General features: G+C 43.0%; 1 protein-coding gene across 1 annotated transcript; it reads right to left on the bottom strand.

Annotated features, from left to right (window-relative positions):
- Positions 1–243: 243 nt before the first annotated feature.
- Positions 244–14,908, bottom strand: ENTPD6 (ectonucleoside triphosphate diphosphohydrolase 6). Its single transcript, XM_051793027.1, has 14 exons — positions 14,841–14,908; positions 13,111–13,428; positions 11,682–11,758; positions 11,118–11,261; positions 9,935–10,010; positions 8,648–8,683; positions 7,390–7,478; positions 5,953–6,032; positions 4,954–5,018; positions 4,541–4,639; positions 3,906–4,046; positions 2,963–3,019; positions 1,849–1,961; positions 244–1,601 (listed from the first exon to the last, which is right to left on the bottom strand). Exons 2-14 carry the CDS (start codon positions 13,367–13,369, stop codon positions 1,512–1,514), a joined length of 1,326 nt encoding a protein of 441 aa, XP_051648987.1. The 5' UTR covers positions 13,370–13,428; positions 14,841–14,908; the 3' UTR covers positions 244–1,511.
- Positions 14,909–14,917: the final 9 nt, after the last annotated feature.

The raw sequence follows: 14,917 nt of genomic DNA on the forward strand, positions 1-14,917 counted from the left end.
GGGGCCGCTGCCGGGGCGGGCTGCGACCCGGGGGCGGGCTGATGGGACGGGGATGGCCAGCTGGGACTGGGGTGGCGTAGGGGGCTGGGATGGTGCGTGGGGACAGGGATGGCATGGACGGACGGGGATGGCGGCAGGACTGTGATGGCCCGAGGGGTCAGGGGTGGCATCAGGGCATTAATTTCTCAACCCACCCGCTGTGCGACCTCTGGCGCTAAAAGCCACTCCACCAACAACAACACGTTTTCATTTTAAATTGGGAGTTTATTGTCAGAACGGCGGGGTTCAAGTGTCCCCGTATGCTCAGCTGCAGAGCCCGCAGCCATGCACGCAGCGTGCCTCCATGCCACCACCTATTGCTGCCGTGAGCCCAGGAGTCAGGGCGGGCACTGCTGGCTCTTGGGGAAGCTGAGCTCTTTTGCATACATCCATACGAAGACATCACAATTCCACAGTTAGGTTACAAACAGCGCAGCATGTCCCCTCCAACTCCTGCTGCCCCTGCCCGCGCACTGGGAGTGCTGCACTGCAGCTACCCTGCCATGGCTCAGTGCAACCACAATACAATCTTTTATCACAGAAGAAGCCGCAGCTTCACAGAAGATGTGGCACCACACAAATGCATTCACCCCAGGCCCCGCATCAACCTTACCAAGGCAGAAAGGTCTGCAACATCCAACAAGCCATGCTCAGGGTTTATGTTTGTGACTGTGTCTTGTTCATCAATGTTACTCCGACTGACTCTAGAACTGTCAAATCCATCGTTATCCCTGTACCCAGTTCCCAGGCCTTGCTCGTCTAGATCCAGCAAATCTGATGTCTTCCACAATCCACCTCCCAAAGGCAGGGAATCAACATTAGGCTTTAACGCTACAGGGCATACAGGCTCATGCCTCCAAGTCCGTATCTAGTTTCTAGAGTGCTCCCAAGCTTTCCTCCTTCAGCAAGTGGAAAACAGAGCTGCAACATCCACGCTGCATTTCAAAGCTGCTGCCTGTCAGCATCTGTGTAAATGCACCATTTTTGCACACACGCAAATTCACCTTCAAACACGAGTAGTAACATAAAAATCATCACTGAAAACTGCTGACAAACATGAAAAAACACCCTGAAATCAGGACAGTAAAGAGTTCCTTGTGGAGTGACTGTTTCCTACAGCAACTTCAGCATACTGCAAGCTCATAATACAGGCATATTCCAAAAAGGTGTGTTTTTCTCATAGAGATCATAGATGTCCTGCAGAGTCCTGGTTTTCCTTCCATAATGATCAAGTTTTACATCAAGCTGATGCCAGATGCTGTCAAATCAAGGCTTATTTTTTTACACACCACACTCTGCACTGTAAAAAAGAGCTAGCGATGGAGAGGACTTGGCAGGTGGTGGGAGGAAAGAAACCTGTTTCATGGTGACCTTCCAAAAGACTCCAGAAGCCAAAAGCATGTCCTTCAACAGGTTCTCCCATGATGGGCTTCCAAAAACTGGAGATTCCCAAAAGTCACCGTCTAGGAGCTTTAGTACTGCAGTCTATTGAGCGAGTCGATGTAATGGAAAGTGGCTCCCAAAGCCCAGCTTGTTTCAACATTGTTAATTTTCCGGGCAAGCTGGAAAAAAAAAAAAAAAGGCAAAAAAGTTAAAACACAATTCTTTGGGAAAATCTGAAGCATGCAAGGTGAACACAGTTATGGCAACCAGACGGTGATACCATCGTGGGGAGAGTGCCGCTCCATCCACAATCACACAGCATGTGTTGTAGCAGGAAGGCAAATCAAGAACTGAACTACCAGCATGACGACTCCTGCCTTGGCACCCTCGTGCCCACTTTCCCCAGAAATCCATTTTGTGCATCACCTTAAAGGCTTGGCTCTTCGGGAAGCCCAGCTCTTGCAGGAGGAAGGTGATGTACGTGAGGTCCATGCAGAGAAAAGGGCTGCTTCCAGGGCTGATTTCCATGGTCTTACAAACTAAGGAGAAAAAAAAACCGGTGTCTGAATGCACACTGTGGGCTCAGGTGTAGCAACAGCCCAGCTTTGAATAATCTCAAATCCATAAAGCACCCCTTGTCAGTTGAGCTGTGCAGTGATGGAACCTGTCACAATGAGGTTGAAATGACACACACACATTAGGAGAAGCACATAAGCTTTGGAAGGAAGATCCAGACATTCTGTCTCTCCCCTAAGAGTGAGAGAGAATTTCTTGTATCTCTCCAGGAAAAGAGCCTCCAACTTCTTCTAATTCAAGGCTTCAAATATATTACCAACTTCAGTTGTGTTATCTTTCTTGAGCACCAGCACTTGACAAATGTTGACAAAACCAAACTAAAAAAACCCAAAACAAAATAAAAGAAATGACAAAATCAAAATAAAACCTTTCTCAGGAGTAATTACACAAAAGGTAGTCCAAAAATCAGAACAGCAATTGTTCAGTCATACATAAAGTTTACCAAAAAACCCCATGACAGTTTGATCAAAGCCTGAGTTTGTGGTATTAAGAAAAGAATGTTTACATTAGTAAATCTGTGTAGGCAGTTCTCTCTGCAGCTGATGAAGTGAAAAGCTATGAACCGGTTTTCCCTCTTTTCTGATTAACAATCAAGCAAATGAACAAAAAGAAAAACTAAACCAGATTAGAACAGGTTATGCTAACAGGATAATAAAGCCACAATTATCTTGAAAGCATGATTTCAGAACAGTTGTTAATTGTCAAGTAATTATTTACTAGTAATTCTTGAAAGAGTTTTGAAATATATGTATTATAAGATGTGTCTTATGTCAGCTGCAAAAGCAAAAGTTAATATAAAAATAGTTGAGATTTTCAGAAAAAAGTGGAAGTGTTGGTGAGATGCTATGTAGAGGTACTTAATACTTCCTTAAAAACATCAGGCTTCTTAGCATGTCACACAATTGCCACCTGGGAATGAATTTACACACAATAACTAGTAAGTGTTTGATTATATTTTACTCACCATATTTAGCTGCAATTTCGAAGTCACTGACAGTTAAGCTTCCTCCTTTTTCTTTATCTAAAAGAAAAAAAAACCCAGTCTTTTACGGTCTTCGTATAAAGGCAACTGTAGATTCAAGTCATGAGAGTTGTTTCAAAATCAAATCTTGAGCCACTGAAATCAATGTCAAAATTCAGACTGGTTTTAAAGGTAAAAGAACCTTCAAAAGATTCTGACTACAGACTGAAAAGTCTTTGTTTATGAAGAACCTTAAGACTAGTTTCCCATAGAAACAGCTTACAGACTCTCTCACCTGATCCCCATGTCTTTGCTGCTCTGCCAGTGGTGCCTGAACACAGTTAACACCTGTGACCAGATCTGACAGAGCACTGGTGCTCTGCAGCACATTAAATCTGAAATTATTTGTAAAAAGAAACTGGCCAAGGAGTGGGGGGTAGGTTTGTCCAAACTAACTTGAGATGTCACAATCTCCTTTCTACCACTGAACATGACAGCCTTCTGTACACCAGCATACCACGGAAAAGAGATGTGACACATTTTGAATACAAGTGGAAGTATCTGAAAATCTTCATTCCGTCTAAAAAGGTCAGTGGAGCAAAACACACAGCCCAAATAATTTTTACTGCTTTACTGACTGAGAAATTTGTTTACCATTATGAAGGTTTTTCTATTTTGGATTGTAATCAGACAACAAAACCTCTTCTGAAACAGAAACAGTTTGTTTAAAAACTATTACCAAACGTTGCAGATCCTATTTCACAGCCCCAGTCCCTTCTCTATAGAAATTAATATCCAGTCAAGATCAATGCTTCAATGCTGCACAGCAGTGTAACAACAGACTATATTCCATGACAGCTTAGCAAAGCATCATGATGTCTGCGAGTGTTACCATTTATTTAATAACTTGTCATTTAAAATGAAACAAAACCAGGAGCAGACATACCTATGAGACCAGCCTCTGCTGCACGGTCATAGTAGTAGGAGAAAGTGTAAAAATCCAAGTCCTTCACTTCCTCAGCTTTATGCACTTTTTTGTAGAGCATCTTTGCCACTTTATTAGAACAAGACTCATAAAGAGGCTCACCTAAAAGAAGGCAAAAAACCCCCCAGCATATTATATATATATATATATATATATATATATATATATACAGAGAGTTATATATACATACAATTTACTTAATATCTGCCAAGAAACAGGCTCCTTTTTGCAAAATAGCACTCCAGAAGATCTTCAAAGAGAGCTGCTTCTTCTTCCAGAAGCAAACACCTACCATCCTCAGCTTGGGACTAAGTATGTGATAGATCAGAGATGGACAACATCATTTGAGACAGAAGAATTTTGAAAAGACCTGTTTGAGGATTGTTCAAGTCCATCTGCATCACTACTAGCAGCTTTACTGACTGGACAGACACCTCATGGCACAACAGGAAAGAGCTGCATGATCTCTTTAACAGCATGGCAAGAGGAGCCAGACAGAAGAGTAAACAGTCTGGTATCTTTGCAAGAGGCTGAGAGTTTGATTTCCTCTGCTAATTGCAGCTGGCCTAGATAGGAAGAGTGATAAATCACTATACCTGCCTTCTGTCCTTTAATTTTGTACACTATCTCAGCATGTTGCCATTCAGATTTGAAGCCAGGTGGCAAACAAGGGCTAATCAACTCCTCCCCTTCTGCTGCAGAAGTAAAACAAAGCCACATTAAACAAAAACATGAAGACTTAAATTCAGAACCCTCACCCCCAGCAAGGCACCTCCACGGTCCAGACACGGCTCAGACGTCCCATGCCCGCCTCCCACCCAGGGCTGGCAAGAATCCAAGTCTCCTGGGATCTAGCAATGTCACCTCCTGCATTTGTCTCAAATGCACCCAGCCATAGTGACAGGAGTCCACATGCCATTCGGGAACCAGTGGGAAGGGGTCATACAACTCCTCCCCCTACCACCACCCTGTGCTCAGAGACAAGACTTGAGGACTGCCCATAACTTACAGGGTTTTCCCTCAACTCCGCCCAAAATGGCAAGCCTTGCTGACATCAGCCCAAGTCCCAGGTAACTGCAAAGGGATAAAAGCCTCTGTGAACAACAAACATCATTCCTCTGATACTCCACTGAAAACCTGGCTGGGACATGCCAGTCTCCTCTACACAGTCATAGCCAAGTGGCTCAAGTGAGCTCATGCACATAAGAGGAACAGTGTGACAACCTGCTCTCAGATTACTCTCACCCAGAATGATAATTGCTCTCTGAAAAGCTCAGGCAATAGCTGACAGCTGTAATCTGGCTCTTGAAGAACTGGCAATGGTATTCCAAAGGCAGTCCAGCCACTAGCATACATAACTGACTCTTTTTGAGCCCAAACATACCCTACAGCAAACACAGGTGGGAAGAAGCTGCTTGTCTCTGCCCAAAATACTGGGAGCAAGGGAAGACAACAAGGAGGAAGGAATGACACAGACAAAGCGCTATGAACTGACTCCAACCCTCATTCTCCATTCTCCATTTCTATTTATATCCACACCAAAATGCTGTATAAAAGAATTGCTGCTCAGTGGTGAAAGGGTAAAAGAGTTGGGAGTGAAGCAGAGCCTGGGAAGGAGGGAGAGGTGGAGGGAAGGTGGTTTTGATTTTATTCTTATTTCTCATTATCTTACTGTTTAATTGGCAATAAATTAAATTAAATTCTCTAAGTCAAGTCTCTTTTGCCCATAACAGCAATTGGTAAGTGACCTCCCTGTACTTATCTTGACCCATGAGTTTTTTGTCATATTTTCTTCCCTCTGTCCTATTAATGGAATGGGAGTGATAGAGTGGCTTGGTGGGCACATGGTGGGCAGCCAAGGTTAATCTACCACAATCACATGGCTCAAGTGTCTCCACTTCTTCCTGGTACTCATTGGCAAGGACTCCAGTTCAGAAAAACACCTAGATCTCACTGGCTTCATAGAAAGCTTTGATTTTTACAGTGTGCTCTCCTTCCCACAACTAACCTGTAGGAATACAGCTTGTAGGTGTGATTAAACATCTGAAATGAAGTTGTGTGGCCAGCTGGTGATGTCTGGAGAGTTTCCTGAAGGGAGAAAAAGACGTCACTGACAGGTTTCTGCCAGCCAGCAGCAAACATCAACAAAGTAATCTTCCAAAAGTTAGGAAAAACATGAAACAATCCTAGCAGGATTTAGAGAGAAATTATGAATTTGCAAGTATTTCAAATTGACTGCTGATATGCAAGACAACCACAAAACCTGGAGCTAGTAGTGCCTTCACATGACAGGGTCTACGCTGGTTACATTTCTATTTGTACCCACACCAAAATGCTGTATAAAAGAATTACTTTCATTAAAAGGAATCCTTATTCTAGCTCTTAACTGCTTTTGTCAAGAGGTTACATCAACTGCCTCTTCACATGATCCCTACTACAGAAAACTGTGAGCAAACTAATACAAAAGCCAGGCACACATTAACTTCCTACTTGAGTGGAATTAATCTGTGAACTTGCACAAGCCAGAGGAAAAGCACATCACTGTGCTTGCCAAGGAACAGAGTGAGGACCAGTCTGTAGTCTGAAAAAATGAAAGGATAATTACCTAACACACTTTGCAACATGTTCCCCAAGTGCACCAGCACTAGCGCGTTTGTGGGGAGCAAAACTCAGGCCACAATGCTGTTCATGCTGCTCATATCTTAACACAATCTCTATGTCCAGAATTTCCACATCCCAGACCCTTCACATCCCTTGTCATTCTGCTGTAACAATGCAATGTCTTGATTATTCCAGGCTGGACACAGCATCCTATCCCTCTGCTTTTGTGCAGCTTTACTAGGAACACTATCTCTGCTCAGGCCATGGCCTTACAACTCTACATTCACAGGGCTTCCAGCTCACAGAACATCTACAAAAATGCCACACCAGGAAGCTCAAATGACATCAGAGTATATTTTTTACTGCACAACAGCAGTTGCTCCTTAGAAAGCATTCATTTGCAACTGAGTGAACTCAGGAAAATCGAAAACCAGGATCAAGGCAGCATCTTATTGTGTTCCTAAAATCCACTGTAGGGCAAATGTTGGACTCGAATTCATTAACAGCACTGCATTTTGAGTTCTTCATTATAAGCTGCACAAACTGAGAGCCAAGGATTAAGACAGTCAGGTGAACGTGGTATTTTCAAGATAAAGCAGCCCTGGCAGACTCGCCACATGCACCACCGATCCAGAGCTGGACTATGAGGATGGACAGAGAGTTGTGAATGCCTCTGTGACTGACTATAACAAGGCAGATGTGACCAAGTGATCTGGGTTTTTCTGTCACAAGTGTGGCTTCATGTCACACTGACAAACTCTTGCTCTGTTTCCAAGGGAAAGAAATCTGAGCAGTTACTGATTTCTGCACCAGCATTTCCCAACAGTGCGCATGTTCACATTACCTCAGCACGTGGAAGGAAGGTGATCTGTGTTGATCCACCACCCAAATCCAGCATCCCTACACTTCTCTTCTGGGGATCATCTAGCCTACCTGAAATGTGTGACAGAACAGAGAAATCCAAGGTGGGCATTGTGAGAAACTGGGTAGGAACAAAACTAGAAGTACAGTGGTAAAGAAAGGGAATAATCTAACTCCATCTGTCAGCTTACAGACAGCACTAAATTATACTGTTACCTACTGGGCACTGATTTTGGCTTTATCAGACCTGAAAATCTTAAAGTGACAAGAGATTCTCTTATTTCTCTGGTGGCTGTTCATGTCCTAATTACAGCAGCTTTGGTTACTGCGTTCCTAAACATTTTTCAGTGGAAGCAAGGACTATTTTACAAACTCTACTCTGGTAACCACTTTGTAACACAGAGGAATGTGGTTTTCTTGGCCACCTCTCCCTGATCTCTTAGCAGCATTTTGCAGTTTCCTATGGCCAAAGGGATGACATACTGAAAAGAGCTGGCCTAATAGACTCAGCTCTCTTGGAATTCTTCCTGCTGCCAGCCAAGACCTCTCCTCTCATTTAATTCTAGTTCTTCTCAGTTAGATCCCTCAAATGCACCTTCTTGACAAGGACAGTTTGTGCCAAGTACCTCAGTATGCCTCATGATAGCTGATGTTTGAAGATCACTAATCTTTCTGATATTTCCTGTGGGCATAAAAGGCTTCAGAGCACATTGCTCCACACACTGTGTGTGCTGAACAGAGCACTTGGATGGCAGACTGCATTACATACTGTCAGAGAGGTCTTTAGCTTAGTTTTTTCTCTACTCTTCAGCTATCCTTTTCTCACCCAGCAGTGTAAACACTTGTGGCATTTCTATGTTATAAATCTGTAAGGAAGTAGCATAGCATTTTCTTTTACTCTGTGCAGCTGCCAAGCACATCTAGAACATTCACATTAAAAATTTAGCCAGAGTCACAGCAGACTCAGAAAGGAATAAAATGCCCTGTATCCTACAGGGAATTGAGAGAAAAGTTACATTAAACATCTAGGGAAAAAGATTAAACTCCTCACTCTGTCAAGTAAAAGGCCAAAATCCTAATGACTTAAATAGGCCAGGCCAAAAATAACTGCTGACTTATTCTCAGATTCTTCCTTCTCCCATTCCATCCCAATGAATGAGCAAATCCCACACAGGGGCAGAGAACAGCATGACTTTCACAGCATCCATCATATCTTTATGCACATGCTCATGTACACATACCTGTTAAAAAGTTTATTGTGATCCAGGCTGAAATACCTAATGAGGAAAGGATTCAGAAGATGCACTGTTAAATCATACCATTTCATTTTGACTCACAGCAGTAACAAGTAAATTACATTTCCAGAACTGTCAATGGCTGTCCAAAACCAAGGTAAGATGCCCTGAACAAAGAGAATTACCTTCTCTATCAGAGCTTATGTGATATTTGGGAGAGAAGCCCCATGTATGAAATGCCTGTAGAACTCTGTATTTCACAGGCCAAAAAGTTAGGCAATAAGTTACAAAGGCTTCAGTCCTTAGTTAAAAGACAACAAGATGACCGAGACTCACACTGTTTGTCTTCTAGGAAAACATCCACTTGTAGAATTTTGTTTGATATCAGGCACTCGACTTTCCTTTTGAATACTAAGAATTTTTATCTTTCAGTGTTCTAATTTTTCCTGTTTTCCTCTAAGCAATTTTGTGAGCTATGCTGTTTCTGTCCTCTTTTTGTTTTATAAACCGTTCCTCCATAAATTAGGTGAATTAGTGGGCCTTATGTTAACAAATTCAAATATTTATTCATGTGGTTAAAACTCAAAGCATTCTAGGGAGCATGGTCCATTTCAACCCTTGGCTGAACCAAGGCTGTCACTGTTATTAATGATTTTAAAATAAAACAAAACAAAAAGAAGAATTACAATGTCTTTCTTCCACTAAGTAGCAAAAAAAGAAACTCATAAACAGCTTCACCTATTTTAAAGTTTGGTTTCTAAGCAGAATTAAAACACATTTCAACACTCACTTACTTAGAATTTAGATGTTCTGTCCTCAGCATTTTTTGATGAACACTGACTTACTTCAGCATATGTTTTCTTCTCTATATACTTTTATCAGATTGAACTCACAGTTCCACTCATTAGATCAGTTATAATTAACGTTATGACCAAATACTTCCAGAAAGCTCTGATAAGCACTGTCAAGAGCACAGTGTGCAAACCTAGTTGTTGAAGACCATCTCAACAAACAGATATACAGAAACTTTTCTAGAAGTGCTGACTGCACAGTGGCTTCCTGGTGATCCTACAGGAACTGCCCAACACTCAGAGCTTTCAAGATCAGGACAGAGTTCAGGACTTCAAACTGGAAAATGTAGCACAAGATCTCTTTGGCAGGTGCTGCCTGTGGTAGCATAAAAACTCTGTCAAACCCCCTGCTTGTGGGTTCCCATTACAGTGAGTAGAGGACTTGTCAGAGTGCAGCAGGAATCTCCACGACTGCAGAAGGAGTCTCCACAAGACAACCTACCTTCATCCGTTCCGTTCATTATTGACACGCAGTCGTCCCTCACAAAGAAGGGAGAGGCCTGAAAAATCTCCTTCACCTGTAGTTCAAATAAAAGCTACATTCAGAGAAATATTTTTTGAGCTGGAAACCAAGTTTTTTAAAATTCCAGTTTTACACTACTGCTCCTCTTCTTGGGCTAAATCCTCCTGACTGCTGCTCACGACTTCGTTTGAAGTTCAAGAGGCCAACAAGCACCATCTTTACATGTGGGCTCTGCAGTTGGGTGCAGAGACAGGAAATGGATGTGTGGGTTGTCAAGGATGAAGGCTGCTCAAAAGTGCCATTAGCAAGGAATACAATGGGTAGGAAAGGGACTCCAGTTTACTTTGCTGCAACTGGTGACCCACAGGGTACTATACATGCATGTGAAAGGCAGGAGATGGACAGCCTAGCTTTCAGGAATGTCCCAGGGAACTGCATTTCCAACAAGAGCATATTGGCTGATAATGATCCTCTATACCCTATCCTACGTGAGGCAGCAAAGCTCTAGCTTTGCAGGGTCCTCTAAAGTTTCAGCTGAAATTCAGTGTGGAAAAGTATTGGCCAGGCTGCAGGCAGCAGAGACTTTGATTTCAACCACCCCCCATTTCTTCCTTCCAATTATTGCTTAGAAAAAGAGTACACTCAGTGCACACTTAATAAACTTTTCCTGCAGCTCAAAGGTCTAGAACACGTTTTGTTTATTTTTGTAATATTTTAAAATATTAAATGTATTTTACATGCCTAAAAATACAATTTACATTGTTTTCAATCAATATAAAGGAGCGACCTTGCAGCAGCAGGTTGACAATGTGGCCAATCAAACAGTAGAGAGCTTTTCTCAAAATAGAACCATCCCAGTCAAACCCACTGCTAAACATGACCAGTAAGAACAGGCCTGTAGTTACTGTTAGTAGGCTGTCACTGCATTTGTTATGTTATCTGTCATCTCCTGGTTTACTTGGAGCTGCCATCATTCCTCTGTGCTTGCAACTCACACAACTTCTCCCCCAAGTGCATTTGAGATCAGGTGGCTCTGCACTGTTTTCGGGGTTAAACAATGGGAAATGACTCATATACACAAAAAAATACACACATTACACAGAACCGATCAGGGTTTGCTATAAAATTTCTGGCAAGCAAACGGAAAAACAAGAAATAGTACCTTATCCAGCAACTTTTGAGCTTTCTCTCCTGGCAGCAACCGTAGGCCAGCTGTGGCTTTCAGGACCAGAGGAGTAAACTTCCACAGCTCCATAGGAACTTCCTTCTTTGCCACCTCCAGGAGCTCTTCTATGCCCTGGGCACTCTGTGAGCAAAAAAAAGAACAAGAAAAGGCATCTTAAAAACTCTTTTGAAAGGGCAAAAGGGTGATCAGAGACTCAATTCACTGTAAATGTGAAACAGAGACAAATTAAAAGCACAAGGGGCCAGGAGAAGGTGTAGGACTCACTATCTCCTACAGCGTTAAGTCTTAGTGGATATAACAGATATTATCAAGCTACAGGTCAAACCTGAAAGAGTCCCTTTTTCAAACAGTGACATAGAACTCTATCACTGAATGTTTTGGCTACAGAGGGCTCAAAAGGCAGTATGACCAATTCCTGGAAAACAAAGGCTTTTAGAGCCAGTAAAACACTACAAGCTGGGTGTAAGTCTGGCTCAGGGAGTGCCTAAATTCCTGCGAGCTTGAAGGTAAGGGAGACAGAAGAGAAATCACTTAAATTACCTTTTCGACATCATCAGCATATGCAGATAGACCTGGTTTCAGTGCTTTAAACGTCTCATGGGTTAATTTGGGAGTTTCTGTTCAAAAGCAGTATTCCAAAATAAGTAACAGTACAAATAATTTCGCATACACAAAAAGAAAATCATTTAACAAATTACATTACTACATGCTAATGGAAGTCAGTTGAAGCCTCTGTCTAATGAACTATCAACAGCACCTGACCTCTAAATACAGCCCTTGCTATGGAATTAGATCCTGAGAAAACCATTTTTAAAGTCATGACTGGTTTCCAGGTGTTGGTGTGCACTATATTCTTTATGCATATCAGACAATGGGTTCAAGTTGTCTTTGAGGCCTTACACCCGCCAAGTGCAGCTTTTCAAACTGCACCTGTAACAAAGGCTCCAAATTTCAGCATGCTCTGTTCTGACTAAACTTGGTTCCAGCAAACACAAGTGGAAGCTTTTCCTTTTTTTTCAATAACAGCAGAGGGAGCCAGACTTAAACATATTGCAAACCTGTAGCCCTACATGCACCTGAAATCAAGACAACACCAGCCTGACACAGTCATCCTCCTCCTGTAGCCAACTACACTCTATAAAGTTTGCTGCAATATATTCTGAAATTATGTTTAAAGAAAAGCAGGCAAGGAAGCAGCGAAGACTTGAGAATACACTAAAAGACTGCCAGTGGACTGTTGTTTAACACCTTTGTTGGCTAAGCCTTACAACAGCCCATTATGCAAACCTACCTTGCTCCCCAGAGGTCAATCACACCATACACTGCTAACCCTGAAAACCTTCAGGTCACTTACTAACAGCACTCACAAAAGTTTTTTGATCTTTAAGACTTTTACAAATAGGAGCTGACAACATGCAAACAAATGAAGCTTAGTACTCCAGAGGAAAACTGGAGATTTTTTTGTACACTTCTGTCTCACTTCTGAGTAGTTTTTGTCCAGATGTAATACATAGCAATTTTAATCGAACAATTTACAATTTTTGTTTTATTTTACAGTTTAAATCCAACACTCAAGCCAAGGATGCACTAAACCAGACACTGCAGAGAGAAGCAGCTCACTAGCATGAACTGGAGACAGCCAACAACCTCATGGTGAAAATCTGGGGAAATAAGGAAGTTTGAATTTATAATCTTCTCTTCCACCAGTGTGATGAAAAATTGCCCTTCTTCAAGCCACCACTCTAAAAGTACAGGTGCTATTTAGTTCGCATTCTGACATTACAGCATTTTCTTCTTGTTGAACGTTTCATAATTTCATCCAAGCATATATGCCTGAATCATAATATAGATGACTCTCTAGAAAGAGCTGAAGCATGTTTGTTCCAGTAATCTCTAGAAAAGAGTCATCAATAATCTGCTCCATAACGTTGTGGAAGACTTAATCTATCAAGCAATGAGCAGGACATACCTCTTGGCTGCTGTGTAAATTTAAATATATGGATGCGAGTTCCTGTGCTTCCTGCGTCAAACATAATTCCATAAAAGACCGAGAGATCTGTGGTCACTGCCTGATGGTTCAGTTTATCTCCCCTGCTTTCAGCAATTCCTTCTGTTGCTCCCATGAGTGGTTTGGAATCCAAGCGCCATTTTATGTATGCAACATAAATAGCTATGCATGCCAAAATCCCAAAAGCGAAGAACCGCTTTGACATCTTCATGGCTTCCATCTATCAGATGTTTTGTGTCTTCCCTTTATCACAGAGAACAGGTGGTTCCCACATCACTCCTACATCCAACAGAAGAGAAAAAGTCCGTTTTATTTTCTAAACCCGATTAACGGATCTAAGAGCATGATGCCTACAACACTGAACACTCCCAATTGTTCCAAAGGAACACATCCTCCTTCAGCATGTCATTGAGATCTACAGCTAACTTTGAGGCATGGAGCAGCATAAATCTTCTTTTCCTCCATTGCTACAGAGGCCTTAGAGGCAGAGAAAGGAGAGTTCAGAGAAACTAAATACAGTAACTGAGGTGGGAAGGAACCTCAAGAGGTCTCTCATCCAATCTCCTGCTCACAGCATGGGCAGCTATAGGGCTCCTCCATGTTATCCAACTCATCTTGAAGAAATCTGAGGACGAAGATCTCGCAGATCCACTGCCACTTATCTTTGTGAATTCCTGGATGGTGAAACAGGTCCCAGAAGACTGGACAAGGACAGTTTTTTAAAAGGCAAGAGGGAGTTGAGTGTTCCTCTCTCCCATGTCCTATACCAGGAGAGAAACCACAGCAAAGCACAATGCAAAAAATCTACAAGCACTCACATGACACCATTCAGATGATTAAAAAAACAGTCAGTGATGATTTATGGGGAGCAAAATTACATACTATTTTTCCTTTTTTGTTAAGGAGTAATGAAGAGAGAACAAACCAAACAACGAAGTTGAGCTAAACAAGGTTTTGACACACGTGTAATTTGTTGGTGATATGAATTCAGGAGGCGTACAGAAGGTGTGAAGAGGAGGAATTTAAAATCAAAATTACAAGCATATTGGGTAAGACAAAATTTCATAAAAATGGAGAAAAGCTAAACCACAGGCACAAATACACATGAAGAACAGATCAGTGTGAGGGAAAGGGAACTGTAGGCTGTCATGACACAGAAATCAGGAAGATGGCATTGCAAAAAAAAAAAAAAAATCTTTCTGGCTTCTACCAGCAGGCAGAGACATGCAGGTGGCAATCGCTGCACGTCTAGGGGATGATCACTCCAATCCTTCTGGTGCCAGAAAGGCCTCAACTGCAGCCACACGAGAGCTAAATGTCACAGGAAGGAGGAAAGCCGCAGGGGTTTTGTGTCTTTGAGGAGACTCAAGCACCACGGCAGGAAAGGGGAGACTGGAAGGATGAGGGGGAGGCCTGGAGGCGCAACAGTCTGGAAGCACTACCACCCTACCGCCGTCTGCCTGAAGAGAACTGGGATTGCCCTTTCCCTGCCTTTGTCAGGGGACGCCGAGATTTTCTGCAAGGGAAAATCTTCCCGCCTGCGCCGCCGAGGATCGGGAGGGCGCGGCCCGCGGGGCGCCCGGGCCCACGGGGCGCCCCCCGCTCACACACATCCCGCCGCCCTCGCTCTCTCTCTCCCTCCCTCCCTCCTTCCCTCCCTCCCTCCCTCCCTCCCTCACTCCCTCACGCACCCGCTCACGCCGCCCCCGCCGGCCCCGCCATGGCGCCGCCGCTGCCCGGCCTGCGGGCGGCCCCGCTTCCAGCGCGC

Source organism: Manacus candei, unplaced genomic scaffold (genome assembly GCF_025592945.1).
Source record: "Manacus candei isolate 608988 ecotype Guabito, Panama unplaced genomic scaffold, ASM2559294v1 h1tg000035l, whole genome shotgun sequence".
Taxonomy (NCBI): domain Eukaryota; kingdom Metazoa; phylum Chordata; class Aves; order Passeriformes; family Pipridae; genus Manacus; species Manacus candei.